This window comes from Hordeum vulgare, chromosome 6H (assembly GCF_904849725.1).
Source record: "Hordeum vulgare subsp. vulgare chromosome 6H, MorexV3_pseudomolecules_assembly, whole genome shotgun sequence".
NCBI classification, from domain to species: domain Eukaryota; kingdom Viridiplantae; phylum Streptophyta; class Magnoliopsida; order Poales; family Poaceae; genus Hordeum; species Hordeum vulgare.
Window position 1 is genome coordinate 509984315 of NC_058523.1, and position 27479 is coordinate 510011793.

The 27479-nt window shown below is 49.1% G+C and overlaps 1 protein-coding gene across 1 annotated transcript; it reads left to right on the top strand.

Annotated features, from left to right (window-relative positions):
• The first annotated feature begins 728 nt into the window (after window positions 1–728).
• On the top strand, window positions 729–16133 carry LOC123405696 (protein PHOSPHATE STARVATION RESPONSE 1-like). The gene is made up of 4 exons (XM_045099289.1): window positions 729–992; window positions 15029–15305; window positions 15422–15498; window positions 15637–16133. The coding sequence occupies exons 1-4, from the start codon at window positions 729–731 to the stop codon at window positions 15895–15897; spliced, it is 879 nt and encodes a 292-aa protein (XP_044955224.1). The 3' UTR covers window positions 15898–16133.
• The last annotated feature ends 11346 nt before the right edge of the window (window positions 16134–27479 follow it).

The window sequence follows — 27479 nt, forward strand, 5'->3', positions numbered from 1 at the left end:
TCAACCTAATGATTGCAACTTCGGGAACAGGTATAGCTTATGTATATTCTTGGGGGTTTAATCACTCTAATCAACTATTATAATAGAGCACAACTAAGGTACTAAATCATGCAGGGTTATATGCAGATTTGGTTGCCATTAAATGATGTATGTACGACAGGCGGCTCCGGCGAGTTGGATGAACTGCGACAGTTGCTGAGCTTCTCCATGGCCTGCTGCAGTTTCAAGGAGACACAACTTCGAAGGTGAGGAGGAGATATATAGAAGAACAAAAGGAAGGGAGAGGAGGAAGGGCAGGGGCGTGGCGGCCTTGACGGTGAACCTCCGGTTGCGACGGACTCTGGCGAGAGGCGGCGCACCGCGTACGGCACCGACGCAAGCCTACGGGGCGGCAGCGGCAGCTTGGAGCTGTGGGAGCTCGGCCCTTTGGATCGCATGCCAAAGGTTATGCATATTGGGTACGTTTTGGTTGCTAGCAAACCCGTCCATACAAAATATGGCCATGATTTATCCTGCTGTTGGTTAGTTCTGAAGTATTACCTACAAAATCAATGAATATTTCTATTTTGAGGCCACATGTATTTTAATTCTGTCAACACACTGAGATCCCTGTAGATAGAAACATAAGAACAGGGTTGGTCCTCTGATCATTAACTATAGGCCTTCAACGCCCATTTAGGTTTGGGAGGGGTGGTAGATTTAAGTTAGGAAGAACATAGTGAGTGATGATGACAGTTAAGACGCGTGTTGCACGTGCCTGCGTACTAACCATCGACTTCCACCCAAATAACATCTTGGGGCATGGAGGATTTGGGGTAGTATACAAGGGCATTTTGCATGGTGGCACCATTGCTGCTGTGAAAAGGTTGAAGGAATTTGCTTCTTTTGGTGAAGTTCAATTCCATACAGAAGTTGAAGTCATGAGCTTGGTTGTTCATCGCAGCCTCATTAATCTAATTGGGTTCTGCTCTGAAGATAATGAGAGAATCCTTGTATACCCTTACATGCTAAATGGAACTGTTGCTTCCCAATTACAAGGTTAGTTTATCATGATTTAACTCTGATGATTTCGTTTAGTTTTAGTTCAAACTTGAATTTTTTTTAAGAAAAGGAGGATGACCCCAGCCTTTGCATCTGGTAGATGCATGCGGTCATTTTATTGATTATTCTCGAGGACCTTACAAAGCAGTACAACAATATGTCTGAATCCGCCATCTTGGCAACATCTGTTGCTACTCCTATTCATATGATGAAGGGGTGCAAGCTGGACCAAATACCCAGACCTCTCACCTAAGCCTAACATCTAAAGCCGGAGACCCTGACCGAGCCACATACCGGGTCCGGGGCACAAACCGATCCGACGCACTCACATGTGTCGTCGCCGTCATTTTACACTCGTCCATCTTCAGATCAGATTGAGGTACCAGCCTTGGCAGGTGCCTCCGCCATCGACGCCATCATGACGCCAAACGACGACCTCCACCTACACGAGTCCATCTCCAAGCAACGGACGGAGATCCATGCTAGGATAGGGCCGCACCACCGCCGTCGCCCACCACCCACAAGCGTCACCCAGCCCCAAGGTTCCCAAAGCGACGCCTTCAAGAAGGGAACGACGCCATGAGCGCCGCCGCCGCCCAACAAAGTTAAGGTTTTCGCCGGGGAGACCTAGGGGAAGGGGAAGTGAGGGGATCAGTCCATACTGACGCCTCCAAGGAGGGGAACGACGCCCTCAGGCGTCGCCATCAACGCGGCCGGCCATGGCCGACCAGGGATTTTGCCCGAACTAGATCCCCACCACCAGTAGCACCTCCTGTACAAAACCGGCAATCCAAGAAAGCGCGGCCCGACCAGGCTGCCCCGCACGCCGAACAGGGGAGGAGGGGAGAGGCGCCAGATCGCGCGCACCGGCCACCGCAAAAGCGCCGCAGGACGCCAACGACCACCGGATCTCGCCGCCCGCGCGACCGAGACGCCGGATCCACCTCCCGCACGGCTGCTAGCCTGCCGTGCCTCGCCAATGAAGCCGTCGCTCCAGATCCGGGTCTCCGCATGCAGATGCAGGGCAGCCTAGGCCCCGCCGCCACCATCCTTGACGCCCCGGGCTTGCCAGGCGGCTGCCTCAGGCGACGACGAGGAAGGGAGGGGGAGGGGGAGGTGGCTAGGGTTGGGAGGGAGGGAGTAGAAAAAAGAAGAAGGATAAGTAGCTCTTTCAACTATAGCCGCGACTCTTATTTTGGATCGGAGGGAGCAGAAAAAAGAAGAAGGATAAGTAGCTCTTTCAGCTCATCTGCAGTTTTCATTTTATCGATTTTTGCATCACTGATATTCCAAGATGCCTTTGTCTTGCTGTCGTGGGTATAAGCCTGACAGTAGATGTGTAGGGTACGAATAAGATGGGCAGAGTCCTAGCTACGGTGAGGTTGTATGAGTTCAGGCCCCTCTGCGGTGGAGGTAACAGCCCTATGTCTCAGTGCTCTCGGAGCTTGTTGTCGAATGTAATATGGAATACAATGATTTGCTAACCCCTACCAGTGGGGGAGGGCGGCTTATATAGAGTGCGCTGCCCTCCACAACGGTTCCCGTACGAGGGTGGAGTAGTGGGGATTGAATGCGTACGTTACAGGTAACGTATGCTCTAAATGCTAATAAATGCACCCGGAAACGTACGGCCGTTTCCCTCCAGAGAGGTCACGATGTACCGAGTGTATCCAGTCGGTTAGCTTGGTATCCTCCGAATGCTAGTCTCCGACTGGATGATTGAGGACCTGTTACTGACTGGATGATGGGGACTCCTTGATTCAGTCGGGCCAGACTTAGGGCCCTGCCCTTTGTGTGGGGTAGTCCTTGGGTAGGACCTGTATGGCAGGCCTATGACCCTACCCTAGGACTATGACCCCATCATTAGTTCCCGAATGGATTGGGGTTGAAACGACGAAGCGGTGCTTGAAGTTCGGATCTGACTGGATTAGATTCGGCTTGGGCGTTGCTTGCCTCTATTCATTTTATCTTTTCTGACCAACGATCCGAGTGGAAGTGCTTGAGAAACAGACTGTCGGGAGCCGAGTGTTTCCGCGGCATCTTTTGACGCGGCCGGTCAACTGGCAGCGACGGATTTTCCGGGATCTCAAATTTCGGGTTCCGCGCGCTCAGCGGGGATGACGCCAGCGCACTCGAGTAGCGCCTGACGCCTCGATTCTCGCGCCTTCAACTCCTCCACTGATATCGCCGCGGCCGGTCGGGCGGATAAGGTTTCGGGGCCACTCGCCAGTGACCCAGTCGGAACCCTATTTAAATCTGGGAGGCGAGGCTTCTTCGTTACGCTCGCCGAATCTTTCGCTCTCGCCTGCTCCGTCTTCCTCGCCACCTCCAGCGCTCCTACACTCCTTCCTTCTCCTTCCTCTCGAGGGTTCGTCGTCGCCTCCATGACCAAGGGTCAAACCGAGGCGAGGAAGAAGAAGGGCAAGGCGGCGGCGCCTGCTCAGCGGCGGCAGCGGCCGCTGCCGGCGGGGTGGATCCAAGGAGACTTCCTCCCCTCCACGGTGACGGAGGGAGATCTGTTGCAGCTGGTGGAGCACGGAGTGCTCGTGCATAAGTCCTGGAGACTGCCGGCGGAGGACGAGGTCGAGCCAGCGCCTCGGGAGGGGGAGCGCGTCCTGCTCCTCAGCCATGTCCACCGAGGTTTTTCTTTGCCCCCGCATCCTTTCTTCAAGGGCATCATGAATCACTTCGGGGCCCAACTTCACCATTTTTCTCCGAATGCCATCGCCCATCTTTCTGCCTTCATAGTTTTGTGCGACTGTTTCATCGGTTGCCCTCCCCATTGGGGTTTTTTCAAACACATCTTTTCCGCCATATCCCAAACCATCAAACGACTTAGCCAGTCGGATGATAAGACGCATCTCCTCCAGCTCTGCGGGGGTTTAGGTTTTCAGAAGAAGAGTCGGAGTAGTTATCCTGCTCTTCAGTTAAGTGAGTCGGTCAGGAACTGGCAGTCGACGTGGTTCTACTGCCAGGATATCGTCTGTCTGAATGCGTCGACTGGGCTGCCTCCTTTCAGTTTAGACCGGCCCGCCCCACCTAAGCAACTCACGCTCACGAGGGCGGAGAAGAACGACATCCAGCCTCTGGTCAGGGCGCTCGTAGACGTCCTCAGGAGGGGGGTCACTGGCATAGACTTGCTCGAGGTCTTCCTTGGTCGGCGTATCCAGCCCCTGCAGGCTCGCGACCACGCCATGTGGCATTATACGGGGCCCGAGGATTCTACTCGGACCAATGTTGTGGGCGTGACTGAGGAGAGGGTGACCTCGTGGGTGCTCCAGATCATGGGCCCCTGCGAGAATCCCAAAGGATCACGGCGAGCGAAGCCCTTCTGCGCGGATAATCCTCCGCCGAATCAGGTGAGAGACTCTTGTCGAGTGCTCCTAACCGTCTTAATCTTGTCGTTTGCTTGAATCTCTGTGTGATGTTTGATGTCGCCGACTGAATTTTATGCAGGAGTGGACCAACTGGTTTTCTCTCGTCTCGAACGGGAACTCGGCCGAGGAGGAGGAAGGCAGCCAGGAGGGCAGCGTGGAGAGCGCTGAATATGTCTCCGACAGCGGGGAGTCGGAGGAAGAGTCCAACGAGGAGGAGGAAGATGAAGAGCAGGGCTCGCCGCCTCCGCAAAGAGAGCATCAGACCAAGCGCCGACACGAGCCTGCCGTTCCCTCAGCCCCTCCAGCATCGTCGAGTGCTCCGCCCGCTGCCCCGGTGGTCCCGAGTGCTCGGAGCACTAAAAGGGCTAGGGATGCCGCTGCTGAGCCCGCGGGCCAATCTTCTAAGGCGCCCAAGCCGAGTGGGCCTAAACCTCGGAAGGCTCTGCCGCGAATGAGGGTCGCTGTCCCCGTCACCTCCACGTAAGTGTACTCAGCTTTCAGTTCTTTCTGATATCCGAGTGAACTTCTGTTTACTGGCCGAATGGATCTCACTCGACAGGGTCGCTACTTCTGCCACCTCTCCGGCGCGTCAGGAAGACGACCCCATGGACACGGACAACGTCGTCTTGTCTCAGCCAGGTGCGTTGTAGGAACGTCGAGTGTTTTATACTATCGCTTCCCAGCCAGGTGCTTCTTTCTTTTTCTGAGACCTCGTGTCATTCGGCCTGTCAGGGGCGATCTGCTTGGATGAGGGCGACCAGGGGAGAGCCGACCCAGCTATGGAGCCTGTTCTTGAGGCTGCTCCTCCCGCTGTCGCTCTCGTCGCTGACGTGCTGCCGACAGAGGTGCCGCCACCGACTGAACCAGTGCTGGTGGAGGAGGATCCGACTGGGGCGGACCTTGGGATGCCTCAGGAACCTCCGACGATTCCAGGTTCGTCGAATGCTGAATTCAACATCCAGCGTCTTCCGGAGGAGCAGGTGGGAGCGGCCAAGGGGGCTATGGTGCAGGCGGAGCTGATGGCTGGAGAAGCCAAGAGGGCCTATGACTCCATTGTGGCCTTGTACCAGCGGAGCTTGGAGCTGCGCGATGATATCCGAGTAAGTGGTCTAGTAAGTATTTACTTTTCCCCTGTAACCTAGTGGGTGTTCTTGAATATCAGTTGTTGTTTGCAATGGGTTCACTCTGAGTGAACCCAGTGGGTGTAGTCCCCGAGACTTCTGTCGAGTGCTTGCACCGACAGTTGTCTTTATACACTTTGCCTTGAGTTTGGTTGTGTCTGTAGATAGGATTACCGAGTGCGAGTAGTAGTTGCAGTCGGAGTGCACTTACGGTAAGAGTCCCCGAGAGTAAGTTGTACTCAGGTCGGATAGTATTGGCCTCGGAGGCGTAGGTGATAACATGCATTTCAATAGGGCAGGCCTGCTTGAGGTGCATGCCAGTGGGGTCACTCTTAGTGAACCTACTGGGTGTAGTCCCCGAGACCGCTGTCGACTGCTTGCGTCGGCAAGGGTCTGAAGAACTTAGACTGTTGAACTTTCTGATTGTCCCTTGTTTCTTGTTGGCAGAAAACTTGTGAAATGGGGATGGCCTATGAGGCTCTTAAGGCGGAGAGGAATCAGTTCGCTGATGAACTTGATGCGGCCATGCTTGCAATGGTCGGCATGAAGGATGCTCTCGCGAAACGGGAGAAGTCATTGGAGCAGGCGCGTGAAGTGAACAAGGTGTTGACTGAGGAAGTGGAAAAGATGGGGAAACAGAGGACTGCGCTGATGAGTCAGATGGATGTGCTGAACAAACGATGCAGGGCGCAAGAGAAATATGTCAGCGACTTGGCTCGGCAGATGATGACGCGTCTGGCTGGTAAGTCTTGCTTTTTCCGAGTGGTTGTGCTATGCGTGTAACACTCGGCGCTTATTGTCTGTTTGTCCTATTGTCGCAGATTTTTGCTTTGACGCCGAAGCTGAAGCGGCTGACGTGGAGCGTTCGATTCTTGAGAACGTTCCACTCGGCGACGACGCCAATCGTGATCTGCTCCGTGCGCACATCCGCGTGGGCAAAGTTGGTCCTTTCATCGGTCGACTAAGAGAAGTCGTCGACCGAATCGAAAAGGAGCTTTGGCCAGAAGATGAGTCGCGGCAGGAGATGGAGAATCTGATGACCCGACTGGAGGAGATTCCCAACAGAGTGCAGTCGTGGAAGAAATCTGCAGCTCGATGCGGTGCAGATGTTGCTCTGTCCTTGATCCGAGTCCATTGCAAGGAGGTGCGTGAGGAAAAACTGAAGACGCTGAAGGTCGCCAACACGAAGAAGCTTCGATTCGAAGACTTCATGGAGACGTTCCTTGAGAGCGCTACTCGCATCGCCGACGGAATCGACTTGGACACTTTCGTGGAGCCCTCCAGTCCTGGCGCCGGCCCAGCTGACGCGTAAGAAACTTTATCCTCGGTATGCCGAGTGTTTATCTGTAAGGTACTTTGGCCACTTCTGTTGGCCGTCACACTTTAAATCGGTGTGGGTAAGCTTGATCAGCACCGAGTTAGCTATCTTTGCGAGAATTTTGGAATCCGATTTTTGTTCTTCTGTTACAATGTTGATTCGAGTTTTTGTTTGGCGTTTCTTGGTGAAGCCAAAGGCAAACAGTCGATGGTGGATCGTTGCTAAGTCCCCGAGTGTGACGTGGAGTGCACACTCGGAGAAGGTTAATACTTAGGCGATGTTGGATCGCAGCTAAGCCCCCGAGTGTGACGTGTAGTGCACACTCAGGGAAGGTTAATACTTAGGCGATGCTGGATCGCAGCTAAGCTCCCGAGTGTGATGTTAAGTGCACACTCGGAGAAAGTTAATACTTAGGCGATGCTGGATCGCAGCTAAGCCCCCGAGTGTGACGTTAAGTGCACACTCGGAGAAATTTAATACTTAGGCGATGCTGGATCGCAGCTAAGCCCCCGAGTGTGACGTTAAGTGCACACTCGAAGAAAGTTAATACTTAGGCGATGCTGGATCGCAGCTAAGCCCTCGAATGTGACGTTAAGTGCACACTCGAAGAAAGTTAATACTTAGGCGATGCTGGATCGCAGCTAAGCCCTCGAATGTGACGTTAAGTGCACACTCGAAGAAAGTTAATACTTAGGCGATGCTGGATTGCAGCTAAGCCCTCGAATGTGACGTTAAGTACACACTCGGAGAAAGTTAATACTTAGGCGATGTTGGATCACAGCTAAGCCCCCGAGTGTGACGTTAAGTGCACACTCGGAGAAAGTTCATACTTAGGCGATGCTGGATCGCAGCTAAGCCCCCGAGTGTGACGTTAAGTGCACGCTCGGAGAAACTTAATACTTAGGCGATGCTGGATCGCTGCTAAGCCCCCGAGTGTGACGTTGAGTGCACGCTCGGAGAAAATTAATACTTAGGCGATGCTGGATCGCAGCTAAGCCCTCGAATGTGACGTTAAGTGCACACTTGGAGAAAGTTAATACTTAGGCGATGCTGGATCGCAGCTAAGCCCCCGAGTGTGACGTTAAGTGCACATTCGGAGAAAGTTAATACTTAGGCGATGCTGGATCGCAGCTAAGCCCCCGAGTGTGACGTGGAGTGCACACTCGGAGAAAGTTAATACTTAGGCGATGCTGGATCGCAGCTAAGCCCCCGAGTGTGACGTTAAGTGCATGCTCGGAGAAAATTAATACTTAGGCGATGCTGGATCGCAGCTAAGCCCCCGAGTGTGACGTTAAGTGCACGCTCGGAGAAAATTAATACTTAGGCGATGCTGGATCGCAGCTAAGCCCCCGAGTGTGACGTTAAGTGCACACTCGGAGAAAGTTAATACTTAGGCGATTCGGGGTCGCAGCTAAGTTTTTTTTTTTTTGAGACCGGAGTCTGCGACCGCAGAAGGACTTTGAACCTGCAAAAAACTCAATCTGCTTTATATTATTTCGCCAATACTTGTTCTTTACATCGCTTCAGTCGACGGTCATGTGTAGAAGCGCTTCAGGAGGTCTCTGTTCCATACGCGCGGCTCGTCTATCTCCCTCTGAATGTTGTAGAGTCTGTATGCTCCGTTGTTCAGCACCTTAGAGATGATGAAAGGCCCTTCCCATGCCGGAGCCAACTTGTGGGGTCTTTGCTGATCCACTCGGAGCACTAAGTCGCCTGCTTGGAATGTGCGACTCCTGACGTGACGCGCATGAAAACGTCGCAGATCTTGCTGGTAAATTGTTGAGCGAGTTAGTGCCATCTCGCGTTCCTCCTCTAGAAGATCTACTCCATCTTGCCTTGCTTGTTCTGCTTCAGCTTCGGAGAAGAGTTCGACTCGTGGGGCATTATGAAGCAGGTCACTCGGAAGGACCGCTTCTGCTCCATAAACAAGGAAGAACGATGATCGCCCCGTTGATCTGTTCGGAGTGGTGCGGAGGCCCCAAAGCACCGAAGGTAACTCGGTGACCCATGCGCCAGCAGCGTGTCCCACCTCTCGCAGGAGTCGGGGCTTCAAACCTTGAAGAATAAGCCCATTCGCCCGCTCAGCTTGTCCGTTGGATTGAGGATGTGCTACGGAAGCAAAATCCACTCGGATACCCTGACTCGCACAGAAACCTTTGAATCTGTCCGAGTCGAAGTTTGTCCCGTTGTCCGTGATTATGCTGTGAGGTACCCCGAATCTGGAAATGATGTCTCTGACAAACTTGACAGCTGTTGAGGCGTCGAGTTTCTTGATGGGCTTGGCTTCTATCCATTTTGTGAACTTGTCGACTGCCACCAACAGATGTGTGTAGCCTCCTTGGCCTGTCTTGAATGGTCCGACTGTATCTAATCCCCAAACTGCAAATGGCCACACAAGAGGGGTTGTCTTCAATGCAGATGTTGGCTTGTGGGACTTGTTGGAGTAGAACTGACAGCCTTCACATCTGTCGACCATATCTTTAGCCATATCGTTTGCCTGCAGCCAAAAGAAACCGGCTCTGAACGCCTTGGCGACGATTGCTCTCGAAGAAGCGTGATGACCGCAGGTTCCCGAGTGAATATCCTCTAGGATCAACTGCCCTTCTTCTGGGGAAATGCAACATTGAAGAACGCCTGAAACACTCTCCTTGTACAATTGGCCATCAATGACAGTGAATGCCTTTGACCTGCGGACTATTTGCCTGGCTTGGACTTCGTCTTCTGGAAGTTCTTGCCTCAGGATATATGCAATGATCGGCACAGTCCAATCGGGAATGACAGCCAGAATCTCCATGACCAGATTAACCACAACAGGTACATCGACTTCAGTCGGATCTGTTGTGCTCTTGGGTTGTACCGGTTCCTCTGTGAAGGGATCTTCTTTGACTGAGGGAAGGTGGAGGTCCTCGAGGCAGACATCACTCGAGACTGGTCTCCGAGTGGATCCGAGTTTTGCCAACTCATTAGCTGCTTGGTTCTTCAGTCTCGGAACATGGTGGAGCTCTAGACCTTCGAACTTCTTCTCCAGCTTCCTCACTGCATTGCAGTATGTGGTCATGGTGGGGTTCCTGACGTCCCACTCTTTCATCACCTGATTGACCACCAAATCCGAATCGTCGTAGACCATCAAGCGACGGACGCCGAGTGAGATGGCCATGCGCAATCCATAGAGGAGAGCTTCATATTCTGCCTCGTTGTTGGAGGAATCAAAGTGTATCTGCAGCACGTACTTGAGCTTGTCGCCCTTTGGTGATATGATCACAACACCAGCACCGGAGCCATTCAACATCTTAGACCCATCGAAGAACATTGTCCAATGAGCCGAGTAGATGTGGGTCGGTTGCTGTTGTTCTACCCATTCTGCTATAAAGTCAGCCAGGGCTTGAGAATCTTGGCCTCGAACTTGATGTCACAGACTCCTGATGCGTCTCGATTGTGAAGAATTTCCGAAAACGGAGCATCAGAAACGACAGATACCGAGTGGTCTTGGAAATAATGAGTCACCTTCTTCGCAGTCATATAGATCCCATAGATAAGTTTTTGATAATTGGGATACCTCTGCTTGGAAGGAGTCAGGACTTCGGAGACTGTAAGAACAGTACTGACAACTTGATTTGTAGCCGCGATATATAGAATACGGGGCTCTTTACTGAGCGGAGCAGTAAGAACCGGCCGGGTGGAAAGTAGGACTTTGAGGTCGTCGAATGCGACTTGGGCTTCGTCTGTCCACTCGAAGGTATCTGATTTCTTCATGAGTCGGTACAGAGGAAGTGTTTTTTCACCGAGTCGACTGATGAACCTGCTCAAAGCCGCCAGGCAACCCGTGAGCCGTTGAACATCGTGTATTCTGACCGGCCTCTTCATTCGGACGATGGTCCCGATCTTTTCGGGGTTGACATCGATCCCTCGTTCGGAAACGAAGAAATCGAGTAACTTTTCGCTGGGAACACCGAATGAACATTTGGTTGGGTTGAGCTTGATATCGTATCTACGAAGGTTGGCGAATGTTTCTGCCAAGTCAGTCAGCAGGTCGGAACCTTTGCGTGACTTGACTACGATATCATCCATATATGCCTCCACATTGCGACCGATCTGGTCGATGAGACATTTTTGGATCATGCGCATAAAGGTAGCTCCTGCATTCTTCAGACCGAAAGGCATAGTGATGTAGCAGAAGCACCCGAATGGGGTGATGAAGGCTGTCTTTAACTCATCGGGACCATACAGACGGATCTGATGATAGCCCGAGTAGGCATCGAGAAATGACAGACGCTCGCAACCCGCAGTCGAATCGACAATTTGATCTATGCGGGGGAGCGGAAAATGGTCTTTCGGACAGACCTTATTGAGATGCTTGAAGTCGATGCACATTCAGAGCGACTTGTCCTTCTTGGGCACCATGACAATATTGGCGAGCCACTCGGAGTGGTGAACCTCGCGAATGAAGTTGGCTGCCAGCAGCTTGGCCACCTCCTCCCCGATTGCCTTCCTCTTGTGCGCGGCGGACCAACGCAGGCGTTCTCGGACAGGCCAAGCCGTGGAATCCACGTGCAGTCGGTGCTCAGCCAACTCCCTGGGTACACCTGGCATGTCAGAGGGTTTCCATGCGAAGATGTCCCAGTTCTCACGGAGGAATTGGGTGAGCTCGGCTTCCTATTTAGGATCAAGGGTGGTGGAGATGTTCGTCGGGGTAGCTGTGGCGTCCGTCGGGTGGATGCTGACTTTCTTCGTCTCTCCCGCCGACTGAAATGCAGACTCTGAAGCCGGCTTTTTCGAGCGCATCAGGTCGGCGGGGTCGACTGTTTTCTTGTACTCGTCCAGCTCGAGGACGGTCATCTGCTGGTCGGCGATTCTTGATCCCTGCTGCAGACACTCTTCAGCCCGCTGCCGATTGCCTGTGATGGTGATCACACCTTTCGGGCCTGGCATCTTCAGCTTCAGGTACACGTAACGTGGACGGGCCATGAAGTGCGCATACGCTGGGCTACCCAGAATTGCGTGATAAGCACTCTGGAAGTCAACCACTTCGAACGTCAGCTTTTCCTTGCGGAAGTTCTTGTCGGAGCCGAAAACGACGTCCAACGCGATCTGGCCGAGTGACTTGGCCTTCCGTCCTGGGACGACTCCGTGGAATTGCATGCTGCTCTCGCTGAGTTTGGACATCGGGATGCCTATCCCCTTGAGTGTGTCGGCGTACATGATGTTCAAGCCGTTGCCGCCATCCATGAGGACTTTGCGCAGTCGGACTCCTTCTACCACCGGGTCGACGACCAGGGCCTGTCTCCCCGGGGTGGGTACATGTGCCGGATGATCCGACTGGTCGAAGGTGATCGCAGTCTGGAACCATTTGAGGAACTTGGGGTTGGAAGGGGTGGCCATGTTCACCTCTCTGTTCACCAGCTTCAGTCGGCTCTTGCTCTCGACGTCAGCAAAGATCATCATGGTTGCATGGACTTGGGGGAACGGATCCTCCTTATCCTCCTCGTCCTGTTCATGGTCCTTCTCACTCGGTTGCCCTTCGCTGAACCCCTGGGTCAGGAGGCGACACTGTCGAGTGGTATGCTTCGCGTATATGGGGTTGCCTTCTTCGTCCATCTTCGTGTGAACCGGACAGGGCTGGTCCAGGATGGGATTATTGAACTGCTTCTTCTTGGGGGTGAATTGAGCCTTCCCTTTGCCCTTGAACTTGGCATTGGTTACGGCTGCAGCTTCTGCTTGCGGAGCGGCCGGAGCCTTCTGCTTCTGCTTCCGAGTGTTGCCCCCATCGCAGTCAACGACTGTTTTGTGTTTGCCGCTCCGGATGCGGTCCTCTTCTTCGCCATTTGCGTAGCGCGTTGCTATCTCCATCATCTTGCTCATGGAGATGTCGCCTGTTCGGCCGAACTTCAGGTACAGATCCCTGTACCGCACGCCTGCCTTGAAGGCGCAGACTGCTTGATGCTCGGTGACGTTCTCCACCGTGTGATAGAGAGTTGTCCAGCGCTGGATGAAGTCACGCAGGGGATCATTCTGCTTCTGGATGCAGTGCTGGAGCTCCACAAGGCCAGCAGGGCGCTTGCACGTCCCTTCGAAGGTCTTGATGAACATTCGGGCCAGATCTGCCCAACTGTAGATGCTTGAGGGGGCCAACTGGTTCAGCCACGCTCGCGCCGAGCCGTCGAGCATCAGAGGGAGGTGCTTCATGGCGACATGGTCGTCCCCTCCTCCGATCTGGACTGCCACTCGGTAGTCATCCAGCCACGTTTCTGGCTTGGACTCTCCTGTGAACTTGCTAATTCCCGTCGCCAATCGGAAGTTGGGAGGGATGTCAGCCGAACGGATGGCTCGACTGAAACACTCGGGACCAGACACGGTGGCCCTGCTTCCACTCGGACGGTCGATACCACGACCATCGCGGTGGGCTCGACCTCTGTCGACTCTTCGCTGGGCGATACGTCCTCTTGCGTCGGGTCTTGGGTCGTAACTGTCGCCGACTGAACGCCGATCATCATGATGTCGGGACCCATAGGGCCCATCCCGCGGAGGGGTGCGCGAGCGGCGACGATCTTCGTGAATCACGGAACGACTGCCTCCCCTGTGGCGCTGATGGGAACCATGGCTGTGAACCGACCGATGCGTATTCGCGTGGACGGAACTGTTATAGATCCGGTTGTGCGACTGGGAGACTGCCGAATTCTGCTGCTGCGCCGTGTGCAACAGGGCTCGGATCTGCTCGATCCCTCTACCAGCCTCTGAATCAGTCGGCTGGAGGGAATCGATTATCTTGGCAGCTGCAGCCAAGTTGAGGAGGGGTGTGCGGAACAGCTCCACGTTGCTCCGCCGAGTGTGCCGACTAGCGGAACGACGAGGTGGACGACGTGCGCCGGACGCTTCGCCGATCTCGTGCTCGTTCCGGCCAGCCTGACAGGGATCTTCATGGGAGTTGGCCATGTGTACTTCTGCTGCGGGCCCATGACCCGCATACTCGGAAGGAAACTCAGTCGGAACCAAGTCCGAGTGCTGGGCCGACGGGGCAACCACAACGGACTCAAGAACTGCCACTTGCAAAGATGCGTTCTGGCGCGCCTTGGCGTGTTGCACCCAACGCTGGAGCCGCGGACGGCGGGACCGCTTGCTGCGGCGCGTGGCAGCGGTGCAGGTCGACACCGGAGTCGACTATTGAAGAAGAAGGACGCCGCGAGCGCCGGCACGGAAGTGCGTAGCCCCGCGACGGGGAAGCGCCTCGATGTGGAGGGGCGCATCCCGAAGCCACGCCGAGTCGTCGACGATGAAGGAGAGAGCGCCAAAGAAGATCTGGTGACCCATGCTCGAATCTCCACCGGACGACATGACGAAAAGAAGTAGTCACAAACTCGCCGGAAGTCGCTTAGACGCCTGCCCCACGGTGGGCGCCAACTGTCGTGGGTATAAGCCTGACAGTAGATGTGTAGGGTACGAATGAGATGGGCAGAGTCCTAGCTACGGCGAGGTTGTATGAGTTCAGGACCTCTGCGGTGGAGGTAACAACCCTACGTCTCAGTGCTCTCGGAGCTTGTTGTCGAGTGTAATATGGAATACAATGATTTGCTAACCCCCCTACCAGTGGGGGAGGGCGGCTTATATAGAGTGCACTGCCCTTCACAACGGTTCCGGTACGGGGGTGGAGTAGTGGGGATTGAATGCGTACGTTACATGTAACGTATGCTCTAAATGCTAATAAATGCACCCGGAAACGTACGGCCGTTTCCCTCCAGAGAGGTTACGATGTACCGAGTGTATCCAGTCGGTTAGCTTGGTATCCTCCGAATGCTAGTCTCCGACTGAATGATTGATGACCTGTTACCGACTGGATGATGGGGACTCCTTGATTCAGTCGGGGCAGACTTAGGGCCCTGCCCTTTGTGTGGGGTAGTCCTTGGGTAGGACCTGTATGGCAGGCCTATGACCCTACCCTAGGACTATGACCCCATCAATTGCTATCTTCAGATCATACTTTTTTGGGGGCGGTTTTGATGTGTCATTTTTTTCTTCTAAAAAGAAGATGTCAGTTTATCCTCCAGATTTTGCATCCCATCTCATAAGGAAAAATCCTAATCTCCTTGGCTCATACTCGGAAGAAGTCAATTTCAGATACCATATATGTCAACTTGTTTCTTGTTTCTAACTTGTGTTATCAATCTCAATTGCATCAGGTGGCCAATGCGTTCATGCCACTGAATGGCTTGCCAAACTTAGCAAAATCATCGGAGAGGCCAGAGGCGGTGGCCATGGCAGTCCCGGAGCTGTCCCTCTCATCTCCAGCAATCGACGCCCCCTGCATGGCCGCCCCGAGTGCCGATAGCAGTGTTGTCACGGACGCCGGAGCTCAAAGCCAGCAACAGTCGGCGCAGCGGAAGGCCAGGCGGTGCTGGTCGCCGGAGCTGCATCGCCGGTTCGTCGCAGCGCTCCAGCACCTCGAGGGCCCACAAGGTGGGTGTTGGGCAGTTCGTTAATCACATTTATTGTTGGAATGCTTTGAGCAATATATGTTCTTCCTCCTTCGTGGTTGGTGTGCTGAAATTTTGCTTTGCTGTTGATGGATGCAGTCGCCACTCCTAAGCAAATCAGGGAGATGATGAAGGTGGATGGGCTCACGAATGATGAGGTCAAGAGCCACCTGCAGGTTTGTTCTTATTAACTTCTGTCTGTTCATTCATCAATCTAATCTACAATTTTCCATGTTTCCAACCACATGTGCATCAGAACATTTACCAGAAATACAATTCTCTTCCTGCAGAAATACAGGCTGCACACGTGGTGAGCATCCGACGGCGACCAGCAGCAGTCGGCGTCGGCCGGGCAGTGGCCGCGGCCGGAGCAGTACACGACGTCGCAGCACAGCTCGTCGCAGTCCGGCTCGCCTCAGGGGCCGCTGCAGCTCACCGTGTCGAGCCGGGGGATGTTGGTCACCGTCGGAGACAGCTGCGACGGCGGCGAGGAGAACGAGGAGGAGGACGGCAAGTCGGCGAGCTACAGCTGGGAGATGCAGCAGAACGGCACCAAGGCCTCCTCGTCGTCTTGAAACACATGTGTGGAATTTTCAGAGGCACGCTGCACAGCAACACACCACTGAGGGTTCGGGGTTGAGGCTTTTCTTCTTCTTTGTGTACAGTGGATGAGAGATTCTGAGATTGAGAGGTGTGTTCTTTTTGACGTGGAATGTGCTGAGAGTTAACTGAACTGACGTGAGTCCTTGGGTTACACTGTATTAGAGATATGAGCTATGTTATTAACATTGTATACAACCTTCGGTTAAAATTGGGTGACGACCTGTCGTGCGTGCGCTCCGTTAGGGATGAAAAATGGAGTGGAAAGTTTCCCCTTTTTTGGGAGAAAAAATGAAAACGGAGAGAAAATATGAAAACAAAAATGGAAATTTGCAAAACAAAAGTAAAAAAGGAATTTCTTATGTGGAAACGAAAACAAAAACGAATGGTGTTTTCCGAAACTTACGTGAAACTCGAACTTTTCGTTTCCATGAATATGAAGTTTCCGTTTTTATAATGGGTCTATGGTTGTTTTCTAGGTCAACTATCAAAAAACACACAATAACATAATGAATAGAAATGATCATTTGAGGCCCAAATTCAATTGTTTCGTAAACTCCAGTACTACGCTAAATTGCGAACGTACATATACTATGTTGTAGCAATGTTAACAATTCATTAAATTTGTTTGTTTTATGTATTTCTCTCTGGTTAAGGGGTTTTTAGTTTCCCGTCAACGTTCACTTCTATTTTCGTATTTGCTCAGTGTCTATTTTTATCAGTATTTCTTTCCGTATTCATTTCCGGGTTTACTATATTCGTTTTCGCTTCTACAGAAATATATGAAAACAAATATGATAGCATCCAGTTTCATACGTTTCTACTCCATTTTCATCGCTAAACTCTATGTCCTCCACGAGGTGGAGGGCACTGCGAATTTTCCATGTGGCAGCAGAGCCTTCGATCTTCATCCTATGCTACAACACTATTAAGGAAAAGACCACGGATGAACGTGGGTACATATGAGCCCATTTCAAAAATAATCTGAAAAAAGTTACACGGGTACATCTCCATGTTTTATTTTTATGCATAAAGTTTCACGAGAAAATAACTTTTTTTGTGGCCTGTACAAAAAGATAAAAAGATGTGTTTGTGAAACGCTATTTAGAAGAAGTGAAATTTGACTTTATCTCGGAGACAAAACAAAAGGATATTTTTTCACAAAAGTTTGTGGCGCGCACCCATATTTGCAAACATGTATGTGTGGAATTTTTATTTAAATATTTTGGAATTTTAAAACGTGCTTAAAATGCATCTTTTGAAAAAACGAGTTCATATACCCATGGGTTCAGGATGTGCCCTCTCCACTATTAAGCTCCTATGATGTGAAGCGTTATAGTGCTTTGGGGATTATGGGGTCGTGGTGCCCCGCTTGTAAGTTTGTGCATTCTTTAGTTTATTACTTCTTTTTATTTCTTATTTTCTTTCATATTTTAATTCACTTGATCGAAAGATAAATGCAGTAATTTTCGGACTACATGATGCATGTTGTTGCAGAAGATATAAGGGAAAAGTAATTTTAGTTAAATTCAGATATCTTACATCTTTGTCGCCCCCATCTCCATCGTTCTCGGCACCCACTATAGTGGAATCGGTGATCCCCATGAGGCCCCAAGGTTCCCCATGCTTCTCCAAAAAACTCAAAATTTTCCTGCTGCATTGACCGTTCTGACCTTCATAGGGGTACCTCATGTTAATACAATGCATCTTTTTAGTCTTATTTTCCTTAGGCTTAAGTTTTTAATTTCTAAGGTAGCTCATTATTTGTGCATGCTAGATATTCATTATTTTCATTTCATATTAACTGATTGACAACCTAATAAATAAGGAAATTCATTGAATTACACGTGCGTTATACGTGCACTGTTACTAGTGCCATTAAGTGCCTCTGTACTTAATGATCAATCGTTCCTTACGAGCACTGGCGGAGCATTGTGGGGACAATTGGGGGTTGTGGCCACCCCTTTAAAAATCCGAAATTAATTTTATAGGGATCATGGCCCAGCAGCGAAGGCGGAGGGAGAGGTCGAGTACCACATTTCTTGGAAGGATCGGGACTCGGGAGCACATCACGAGGGAGCCGCCCCCCAGCCCCCGGCCCCGTTTCCCCAATCCACACACCAGTTTCTTGTTCGTTCTCCTTTGGTCGGCTCTCATGGCTCCTGTGCTGCGTTTAGGTCTTCTTCCTCCTCTCAATTGCTCCTCCCCTAGTCCCTGAATGGCCAGATCTTTTTTATCCTCGTCTCCTCCCCATCTCTACTAGTATGGTTGTCCCCTACTTCCTAACTCCCCGAGGAAGTGTTTGAGGCGAGCCCCCTCCCAATCCAGTCCCCAAATCCACATCTCCTTCTCTTTTCTCATAGATTCTTTCTCAATTCCAACGACACCAAGTGGATCGGCAGCCTATAGCAGCAATTTCGTGGGTGGTGGTGATTTACTTTTTGCAACTTACAAGCTGGCCAGTTGGGAACAACGCCTTGAAAAGCTACTGTAATAGGTACTATACCATATGAAATTCTGGATTTTACATTGCTAGAATAACTAGATTACTTTCAGTTAAAGAATAAATCTGGAATTATTATATTTTGCTGATGGTTTGTTTGCAAATTTCAATTTAGGTAGCAATGTGCAGAAATAGAGAAACAAATATGCATTCATTTTTTAAAAGAAAAACAGATGATGCATGTGTTGAACTTGAAGATATTTGGCCTCTTGAACCTCTACCATTGGCATTGCTTGAACGAGAGTATCATACTCATAATGAAGAGCAACATCAAACTAAAAATGAAGAAGCAGAACAGCTGAGTTAAAATTACGAACAACAAACAAATGAGCCTATCATATTTCGAGGCGTGGAGTTCTTGCACAGTGATCGTGCATTGTGACCATAGATTTGGCAATATCCACCTAATGTGAGAGATGAAGTGCAAAGAGCATACACGCAGCTAGGTCCTATGCAGCCGAAGTTGAATAAGTATAAACCTTCTGGGAAACCTGGATATCAACGACGTTTCTAGTTCAGTTGGTTCAAAGATTTTCCATCATGGTTAGAATATTCTATTAGCAGCCATCGTGCATATTGTTTTTACTGCTTCCTAGGTAGCAATAACATCAAGAAATGAAATAGTTTTGATGTGTTTAGTGCTCATGGCTTCAACCATTGGAAAAAGTTTAAAAATGGAGAAAGGTGTGCGTTCTTGGCTCATATTGGATGCAGTCCTTGCTCACAGCAGAACAAGATAGTGAGGGATTGTCATGCTATCTTGGATCAACCAAACCACATAGTAAACATTATAGAAGTTCAAAGCAACAAAGAGAAAGAGAGAAAAACTTTACGGTTGAGAACATCAATTACAGTTCTGGCTCACCTTCTAGTCTTGTGCATTCGGAGGCCATGACGAGACACCCGAGTCAAGAAATCGAGGGAACTTCATTGAATTGATAAAGCTTCTTGCACAATTCAACCCCGAAATTTCAGCTGTAGTTCTAGAGAATTCTCCTCGGTGTAGGAAATACATATACCATCAAATTCAAGAAGAGATATTGAGTATTTATGCACTAAGGGTTAGGCAGTATATCCGCTAAGAGATTGGTGATTCAAAGTTCTCTATTCTAGTGGATGAAACATGTGATGTTGCTAAAAGAGATCAAATGGCAGTAGTGTTTAGATTCCCCGATAAAGAAGGTTTTCTACAAGAACGCTTCTTTAATGTGATACATGTACAGAACACCAAAGCACTAACATTAAAGGAAAAGTTGTCTGCTTTCTTGTCCAACAATGGCTTTGATGTTTATAATTTACGTGGCCAAGGATACAATGGGGCTAGCAACATGAAGGGTGAGTTCAATGAATTACAAGCACTTTTCCTAAAAGACTGTCTGTATGCATATTATGTACACTGCTATGCACATCGTCTGCAACTTGCCCTTGTTGCTGCAGCAAAGGATGTTGTTCGTGTTAGCCAACTTTTCCAAAAACTTTTGTACATCATAAACCTTGTTGATTCTTCGTCAAAGCGACATGATGATCATATTGAGACAAGCCAAGGGGGGAACCAGATCAAGGCATTAAAGCGTCCTGGAGACACTCGATGGGGGTCGCACTTGGGTTTTGTATCTAGCCTTATGGATATGTTCAACGCAGTAAGTTCTACTCTACAAAATATATCTTCTCGCGCTTCTACTGGTACACACCGAGCTGATGCAGATACTGCTTACAAGTACTTGATCGACTTTGAGTTTGTGTTTGGACTATGTATGATGAGGGAGAAATTGGAAATCAGTGAAGAGCTTGGGAAAGCTTTACAAAAGAAAAGACAAGACATAGTGAATGTGTTGGGGAACGTTGCATGGGAAACAAAAAATTTCCTATGCATACGAAGATCTATCATGGTGATGTCCATCTATGAGAGGAGATTTGGATCTACGTACCCTTGTAGATCGCACGACAGGAAGCGTTAAGAAACGCGGTTGATGTAGTGGAACGTCTTCACGTTCCTCGATCAGCCCCACGAACCGTCCCACGAACCGTCCCGCGATCCGTCCCACGATCCGTTCCGATCTAGTGCCGAACGGACGACACCTCCGCGTTCATTACACGTACAGCTCGACGATGATCTCGGTCTTCTTGATCCAGCAAGCAAGACGGAAAAGTAGATGAGTTCTCCGACAGCGTGACGACGCTTCGGTGGTGGTGACGATTGATACGTCTCCAACGTATCTATAATTTTTTATGGTTCTATGCTATTATCTTGTCAAATTTTGGATGTTTTGTATGCCTTTTATATCTTTTTTGGGACTAACTTATTAACTTAGTGCCAAGTGACAGTTCCTGTTTTTTCCGTGTTTTTGACTTTTTCAGAGGAGAATATCAAACGGAGTCCAAACGGAATAAAACTCCGAAAAGATTTTTTCCGGAACAGAAGATACGCAGGAAGCTTGAGAACCAAGGCAAAGGGCACCAGAGGAGGCCACAAGCCCCTAGCCGTGGCCTGGGGGCGCCTAGCAGGCTTGTGGGCCCCCTGTGGCTCCTCTGTCCTACTTCTTCCGCCTATAAATCCCCGAAAAATCCAAAACCACGGGAGGGAGCCATGAAAATAGTTTTCCTCTGCCGCAAGCTTCTGTCTCCGCAAGATCCCATCTGGGGCACGTTGTGGTGCCCTGCAGGAGGGGGATTCGGATACGGAGGGCTTCTTCATCAACACCATTGCCTCTCCGATAATGCGTGAGTAGTTCACTGCTACTTCTCAAATAACAGCGCCAAAAATTGACACGTTGACGGAGACTTGCTTGCGTTGGTTTTTCTCTTGAAGAGGAAAGGGTGATGCAACACAGGAGCAGTAAGTATTTCCCTCAGTTGAGAACCAAGGTATCAATCCAGTAGGAGAATCTCGTCAAGTCCAGAGTACCTGCACAAACACAATGAGCTTGCACCCAACGCTATAAAGGGGTTGTCAATCCCTTCAAGATTGATTGCAAAGTGAGATCTGAAGACGAAAAGTGAAACAAAGAAAAAGTGTAAGGCTAAAAATATGGTGTGGAGTAGACCCTGGGGCTACAGTGTTCACTAGAGGCTTCTCTCAAAATAGCAAATATCACAGTGGGTAAACAAATTACTGTCGAGCAATTGATAGAACCGCGCAAAGTCATGACGATATCTAAGGCAATGATCATACATATAGGCATCACGTCCGAGACAAGTAAATCGATACTTTCTGCATCTACTATTATTACTCCACACATAGACCGCTATCCAGCATCATCTAGTGTATTAAGTTCATGACGAACAGAGTAACGCCTTAAGCAAGATGACATGATGTAGAGGGATAATCTCAAACCAATGATGAAAACCCCATCTTTTTACCATTGATGGCAACAACACGATGCGTGCCTCGCTACCCCTTCTGTCACTGGGTGAGGTCACCGCACGGTATGAACCCAATACCAAGCACTTCTCCCATTGCAAGAATCATAGATCTAGTTGGCCAAACAAAACCCACAACTCGAAGAGAATTACAAGGATATGAAATCATGCATAAGAGAGATCAGAAGAAACTCAAATAAGATTCATAGGTAATCTGATCATAAATCCACAATTCATTGGATCTCGACAAACACACCGCAAAAGAAGATTACATCGGATAGATCTCCATGAAGATCATGGAGAACTTTGTATTGAAGATCCAAGAGAGAGAAGAAGCCATCTAGCTACTAGCTATGGATCCGTAGGTCTATGGTGAACTACTCACGCATCATCGGAGAGGTCATGGTGTTGATGAAGAAGCCCTCCGTATTCGAATCCCCCCTCCGACAGGGCATCAGAACGTGCCCGAGATGGGATCTTGCGGAGACAGAAGCTTGCGGCGGCGGAAAAGTAATTTCGATGATCTTCTCATTTTTCTGGGATTTTAGGGAATATATAGGCGCAAACACGAAAAAAAAACAGAAACTGGCACTGAGTTAATAAGTTAGTCCAAAATCTTTTCGGGGATTTTATTCCGTTTGGACTTTGTTTCCTACGCACACGAAGACCTATCATGGTGATGTCCATCTACGAGAGGAGATTTGGATCAACGTACCCTTGTAGATCACACAGCTGGAAGCGTTAAGAAACGCGGTTGATGTAGTGGAACGTCTTCACGTCCCTCGATCAGCCCCACGAACCATCCCGCGATCCGTCCCACGACCCGTTCCGATCTAGTGCCGAATGGACGACACCTCCGCGTTCAGCACACGTACAGCTCGACGATGATCTCGGCCTTCTTGATCCAGCAAGCAAGACGGAGAAGTAGATGAGTTCTCAAGCAGCATGACGACGCTCCGATGGTGGTGACGATCTACTCCTGTAGGGCTCCGCCCGAGCTCCGCAAAAATACGATCTAGAGGAAGAACTATGGTGTCTAGATCTGAGTTGCACGTGGCAAAAGTTGTCTCAAATCAGCCCTAAAACACCACTATATATAGGAGGGAGGGGGACGAGGCTTGCCTTAAGGGACAAGCCCTCAAGGGGTGCGCCGGACAGGGAGGAGGAGGACTCCTCCAATTCGGTTTGGGGAAGGAGGAGTCCTCTTCGTCCTTCCCACCTCCCAATTTCCCTTTTTCTTTTTCTTTTCTTTTGGAATTTCTTTAAGTGGCGCCATGGGCCCCTTGGGCTGACTCCACCAGCCCACTAGGGACTTGTGGCGCCACCCTATGGCTTTGGGCTCACTCCCGAGCGGGTGGGCCCCTCCCTGTGAACTCCCGGAACCTATTCGTCACTCTCGGTACATTGTCGGAATTGCCCGAAACTTTCCGGTAACCAAATGAAACCATCCTATATATCAATCTTCGTTTCCGGACCATTCTGGAAACCCTCGTGACGTCCGTGATCTCATCCGGGACTCCGAACAACATTCGGTAACCACACATATAACTTAACTATACTAAAACATCATCGAACCTTAAGTGTGCAGACCCTGCGGGTTCGAGAACTATGTACACATGCCCCGAGGCACTCATCGGTCAATATCCAATAGCGGGACCAGGATGCCCATATTGGATCCTACATATTCTCCGAAGATCCTGTCGGTTGAACCTCAGCGTCAAGGATTCGTATAATCCCGTATGTCATTCCCTTTGTCCTTCGGTATGTTACTTGCTCGAGATTTGATCGTTGGTATCCGCATACCTATTTCAATCTCGTTACCGGCAAGTCTCTTTACTCATTCTGTAATACAATATCCCGTGACTTACACTTAGTCACATTGCTTGCAAGGCTTGTGTGTGATGTTGTATTACCGAGTAGGCCCCGAGATACCTCTTCGTCACACGGAGTGATAAATCCCAGTCTTGATCCATACTAACTCAACAGACACCTTTGGAGATACCTGTAGAGTACCTTTATAGGCACCCAGTTACGTTGTGACGTTTGATACACACAAGGTATTCCTTCGGTGCCAGTGGGTTATATGATCTCATGGTCATAGGAATAAATACTTGACACGCAGAAACCGATAGCAATAAAATGACACGATCAATATGCTACGTATATAATTTGGGTCTTGTCCATCACATGATTCTCCTAATGATGTGATCCCGTTATCAAGTGACAACACTTGCCTATGGCCAGGAAACCTTGACCGTCTTTGATCAACGAACTAGTCAACTAGAGGCTTACTACGGACAGTGTGTTGTCTATGTATCCACACATGTATTTGAGTTTCCAATCAATACAATTCTAGCATGGATAATAAACGATTATTATGAACAAGGAAATATAATAATAACTAATTTATTATTGGCTCTAGGGCATATTTCCAACAGAATGCAATTCGTCTAGTTTCTTCCACAAAGGCCCTTCTAGAGAAATTGAGATCAGATAATGGATGGGATGATTTTTTTACTACCATTGTTGAGTTTTGCATAGATCATGGCATTGAGATTCCTGATATGGATCATACATATATTATACGTGAGGGTCGTGCTCGTTGTCAAGCTGATGGTTTTACTAAAGAGCATTATTTACAAGTGGAGATATTTTGAGCAACGTTGGGCAACCAATTATATGAGTTAAATCTGAAATTCAATGAAAAAGTGATGGGTCTTTTATCTCTTAGTGTTACTCTAATACCAAAAATGGATTTGCATCTTTAACTGCTAAAGACATATGCAAAATGGTTGAGAAGTTCTATCCAGCAGATTTTACATATCAAGAGCTAGTTGCGTTGGAGCATCAGTTAAACCATTTGCTTCACATGCTTCTAATAATGAAGATCTAATGAAGCTTGCAACTTTGATTTCACTTTGTAGATGCCTTTTTGTGAAAGGACGGTATAGGATCTATAACATGGTTGACATGTTGATTCGTTTGGTTATCACTCTTCATAGGATCTATAACATGGTTGACATGTTGATTCGTTTGGTTATCACTCTTCATAGGATCTATAACATGGTTGACATGTTGATTCGTTTGGTTATCATGTTGGAATTATGCCCTAGAGGCAATAATAAATATAGTTATTATTATAATTTCTGTATCAAGATAATCGTTTATTATCCATGCTATAATTGTATTAAATGAAGACTCATTTACATGTGTGGATACATAGACAAAACAATGTCCCTAGCAAGCCTCTAGTTGGCTAGCCAGTTGATCAACGATAGTCAGTGTCTTCTGATTATGAACAAGGTGTTGTTGCTTGATAACTGGATCACGTCATTAGGAGAATCACGTGATGGACTAGACCCAAACTAATAGACGTAGCATGTTGATCGTGTCATTTTATTGCTACTGTTTTCTGCGTGTCAAGTATTTATTCCTATGACCATGAGATCATATAACTTACTAACACCGGAGGAATACTTTGTGTGTATCAAACGTCGCAACGTAACTGGGTGACTATAAAGATGCTCTACAGGTATCTCCGAAGGTGTTCGTTAAGTTAGTATGGATCGAGACTGGGATTTGTCACTCCGTGTGACGGAGAGGTATCTCGGGGCCCACTCGGTAATACAACATCACACACAAGCCTTGCAAGCAATGTGACTTAGTGTAAGTTGCGGGATCTTGTATTACGGAACGAGTAAAGAGACTTGCCGGTAAACGAGATTGAAATAGGTATACGGATATTGACGATCGAATCTCGGGCAAGTAACATACCGAAGGACAAAGGGAATGACATACGGGATTATATGAATCCTTGGCACTGAGGTTCAAACGATAAGATCTTCGTAGAATATGTAGGATCCAATATGGGCATCCAGGTCCCGCTATTGGATATCGACCGATGAGTCTCTCGGGTCATGTCTACATAGTTCTCGAACCCGCAGGGTCTGCACACTTAAGGTTCGACGTTGTTTTATGCGTATTTGAGTTATATGGTTGGTCACCGAATGTTGTTCGGAGTCCCGGATGAGATCACGGACGTCACGAGGGTTTCCGGAATGGTCCGGAAACGAAGATTGATATATAGGATGACCTCATTTGATTACCGGAAGGTTTTCGGAGTTACCGGGAATGACGAATGGGTTCCGGGAGTTCACCGGGGGGGGCACCCACCCCGGGGGAAGCCCATAGGTGTTGGGGGTGCCGCACCAGCGCTTAGTGGGCTGGTGGGACAGCCCAAAGGGGGCCTATGCGCATTGGGAAGAAAATCAAAGAGAAATAGGAAAAAAAGAAGGAGGTGGGAAAGGGAAGAAGGACTCCACCTTCCAAACCAAGTAGGACTCGGTTTGGGAGGGGAATCCTCCCCCCCTTGGCTCGGCCGACCCCTTGGGGGTTCTTGGACCCCAAGCCAAGGCTCCCCCCTCTCTCTCCTATATATAGTGGGGTTTTAGGGCTGATTTAACACAACTTTGCCACGGCAGCCCGACCACATATCTCCACGGTTTTACCTCTAGATCGCGTTTCTGCGGAGCTCGGGCGGAGCCCTGTTGAGACGAGATCATCACCAACCTCCGGAGCGCCGTCACGCTGTCGGAGAACTCATCTACCTCTCCGTCTCTCTTGCTGGATCAAGAAGGCCGAGATCATCGTCGAGCTGTACGTGTGCTGAACGCGGAGGTGCCGTCCGTTCGGCACTAGATCGTGGGACTGATCGTGGGACGGTTCGCGGGGCGGATCGAGGGACGTGAGGACGTTCCACTACATCAACCGCGTTCACTAACGCTTCTGCTGTACGGTCTACAAGGGTACGTAGATCACACATCCCCTCTCGTAGATGGACATCACCATGATAGGTCTTCGTGCGCGTAGGAAATTTTTTGTTTCCCATGCGACGTTCCCAACATATCACTCTTCCTATTTCCACTGCTAGTACTAAGCGTGCCTTCTCTAGCTTGAAGATTATAAAGACAAGGCTGCGCAGCAAAATGGAAGACGATTACCTTGCCAATAGCTTGCTTATACAAGTTGAACGGGAACTTGCAACAAAAATTAACTTTGAAGATATAATTGCTGACTTCAAAGATCACAAGAAGAGGAGAGAAAATCTTGAGTGAATAACACAGTCCATGATGTCTAATTATCCATGTTTGACTCGTATTTTGTTGAATGGTTAGGTGATCTTTGAAGTTGCTAGATGCTTAACTATGCTTACATGCTCTTAGACTGATATATTTTGTAAACATCTTTATATATTAATATATATGTGCATATTCTCCAATGGTTCTAAATATCTCATACATACATGAACTTGCATTTTCTTGCTGTCACTTCCTATTTTTTCATAAATCTAAACCAGTTTCCCCCTCGTTCTTCCTTCATGCTCCGACCCTGCTTACGAGAAAGGATTAAAGCTTGTATGCATCGATTAGCTCATTTGGCCTTGTATAGATGAATTTTTTTGAGGTTAAGGCCTCTTGTAAAAATGGATGGGGGGAGTAGTTAATTTTTGCTTTATTTAATGTTGATTTTTGCTTTGCCGCAAGTGAAACGAACTCTAGCCATAGAATACTCTCATGTCCAAAATGACAAAGTACCTTATCTAAGCAATAAATTTTGTGTAAAATAACATTGTAATATATGTACCACACACCTGATAACTTAGCTACAAACACCATGATAACTTTTTACCTCTCG

Excerpts from the sequence above, each read along its gene's own strand:
- LOC123405696 (XM_045099289.1), top strand. The coding sequence starts at position 729 with ATGACAGTTAAGACGCGTGTTGCACGTGCCTGCGTACTAACCATCGAC. Across the intron at positions 993-15,028 it reads AAGATAATGAGAGAATCCTT|GTGGCCAATGCGTTCATGCC; the intron begins GTATACCCTTAC and ends CAATTGCATCAG. Across the intron at positions 15,499-15,636 it reads AGGTCAAGAGCCACCTGCAG|GCATCCGACGGCGACCAGCA; the intron begins GTTTGTTCTTAT and ends CACACGTGGTGA.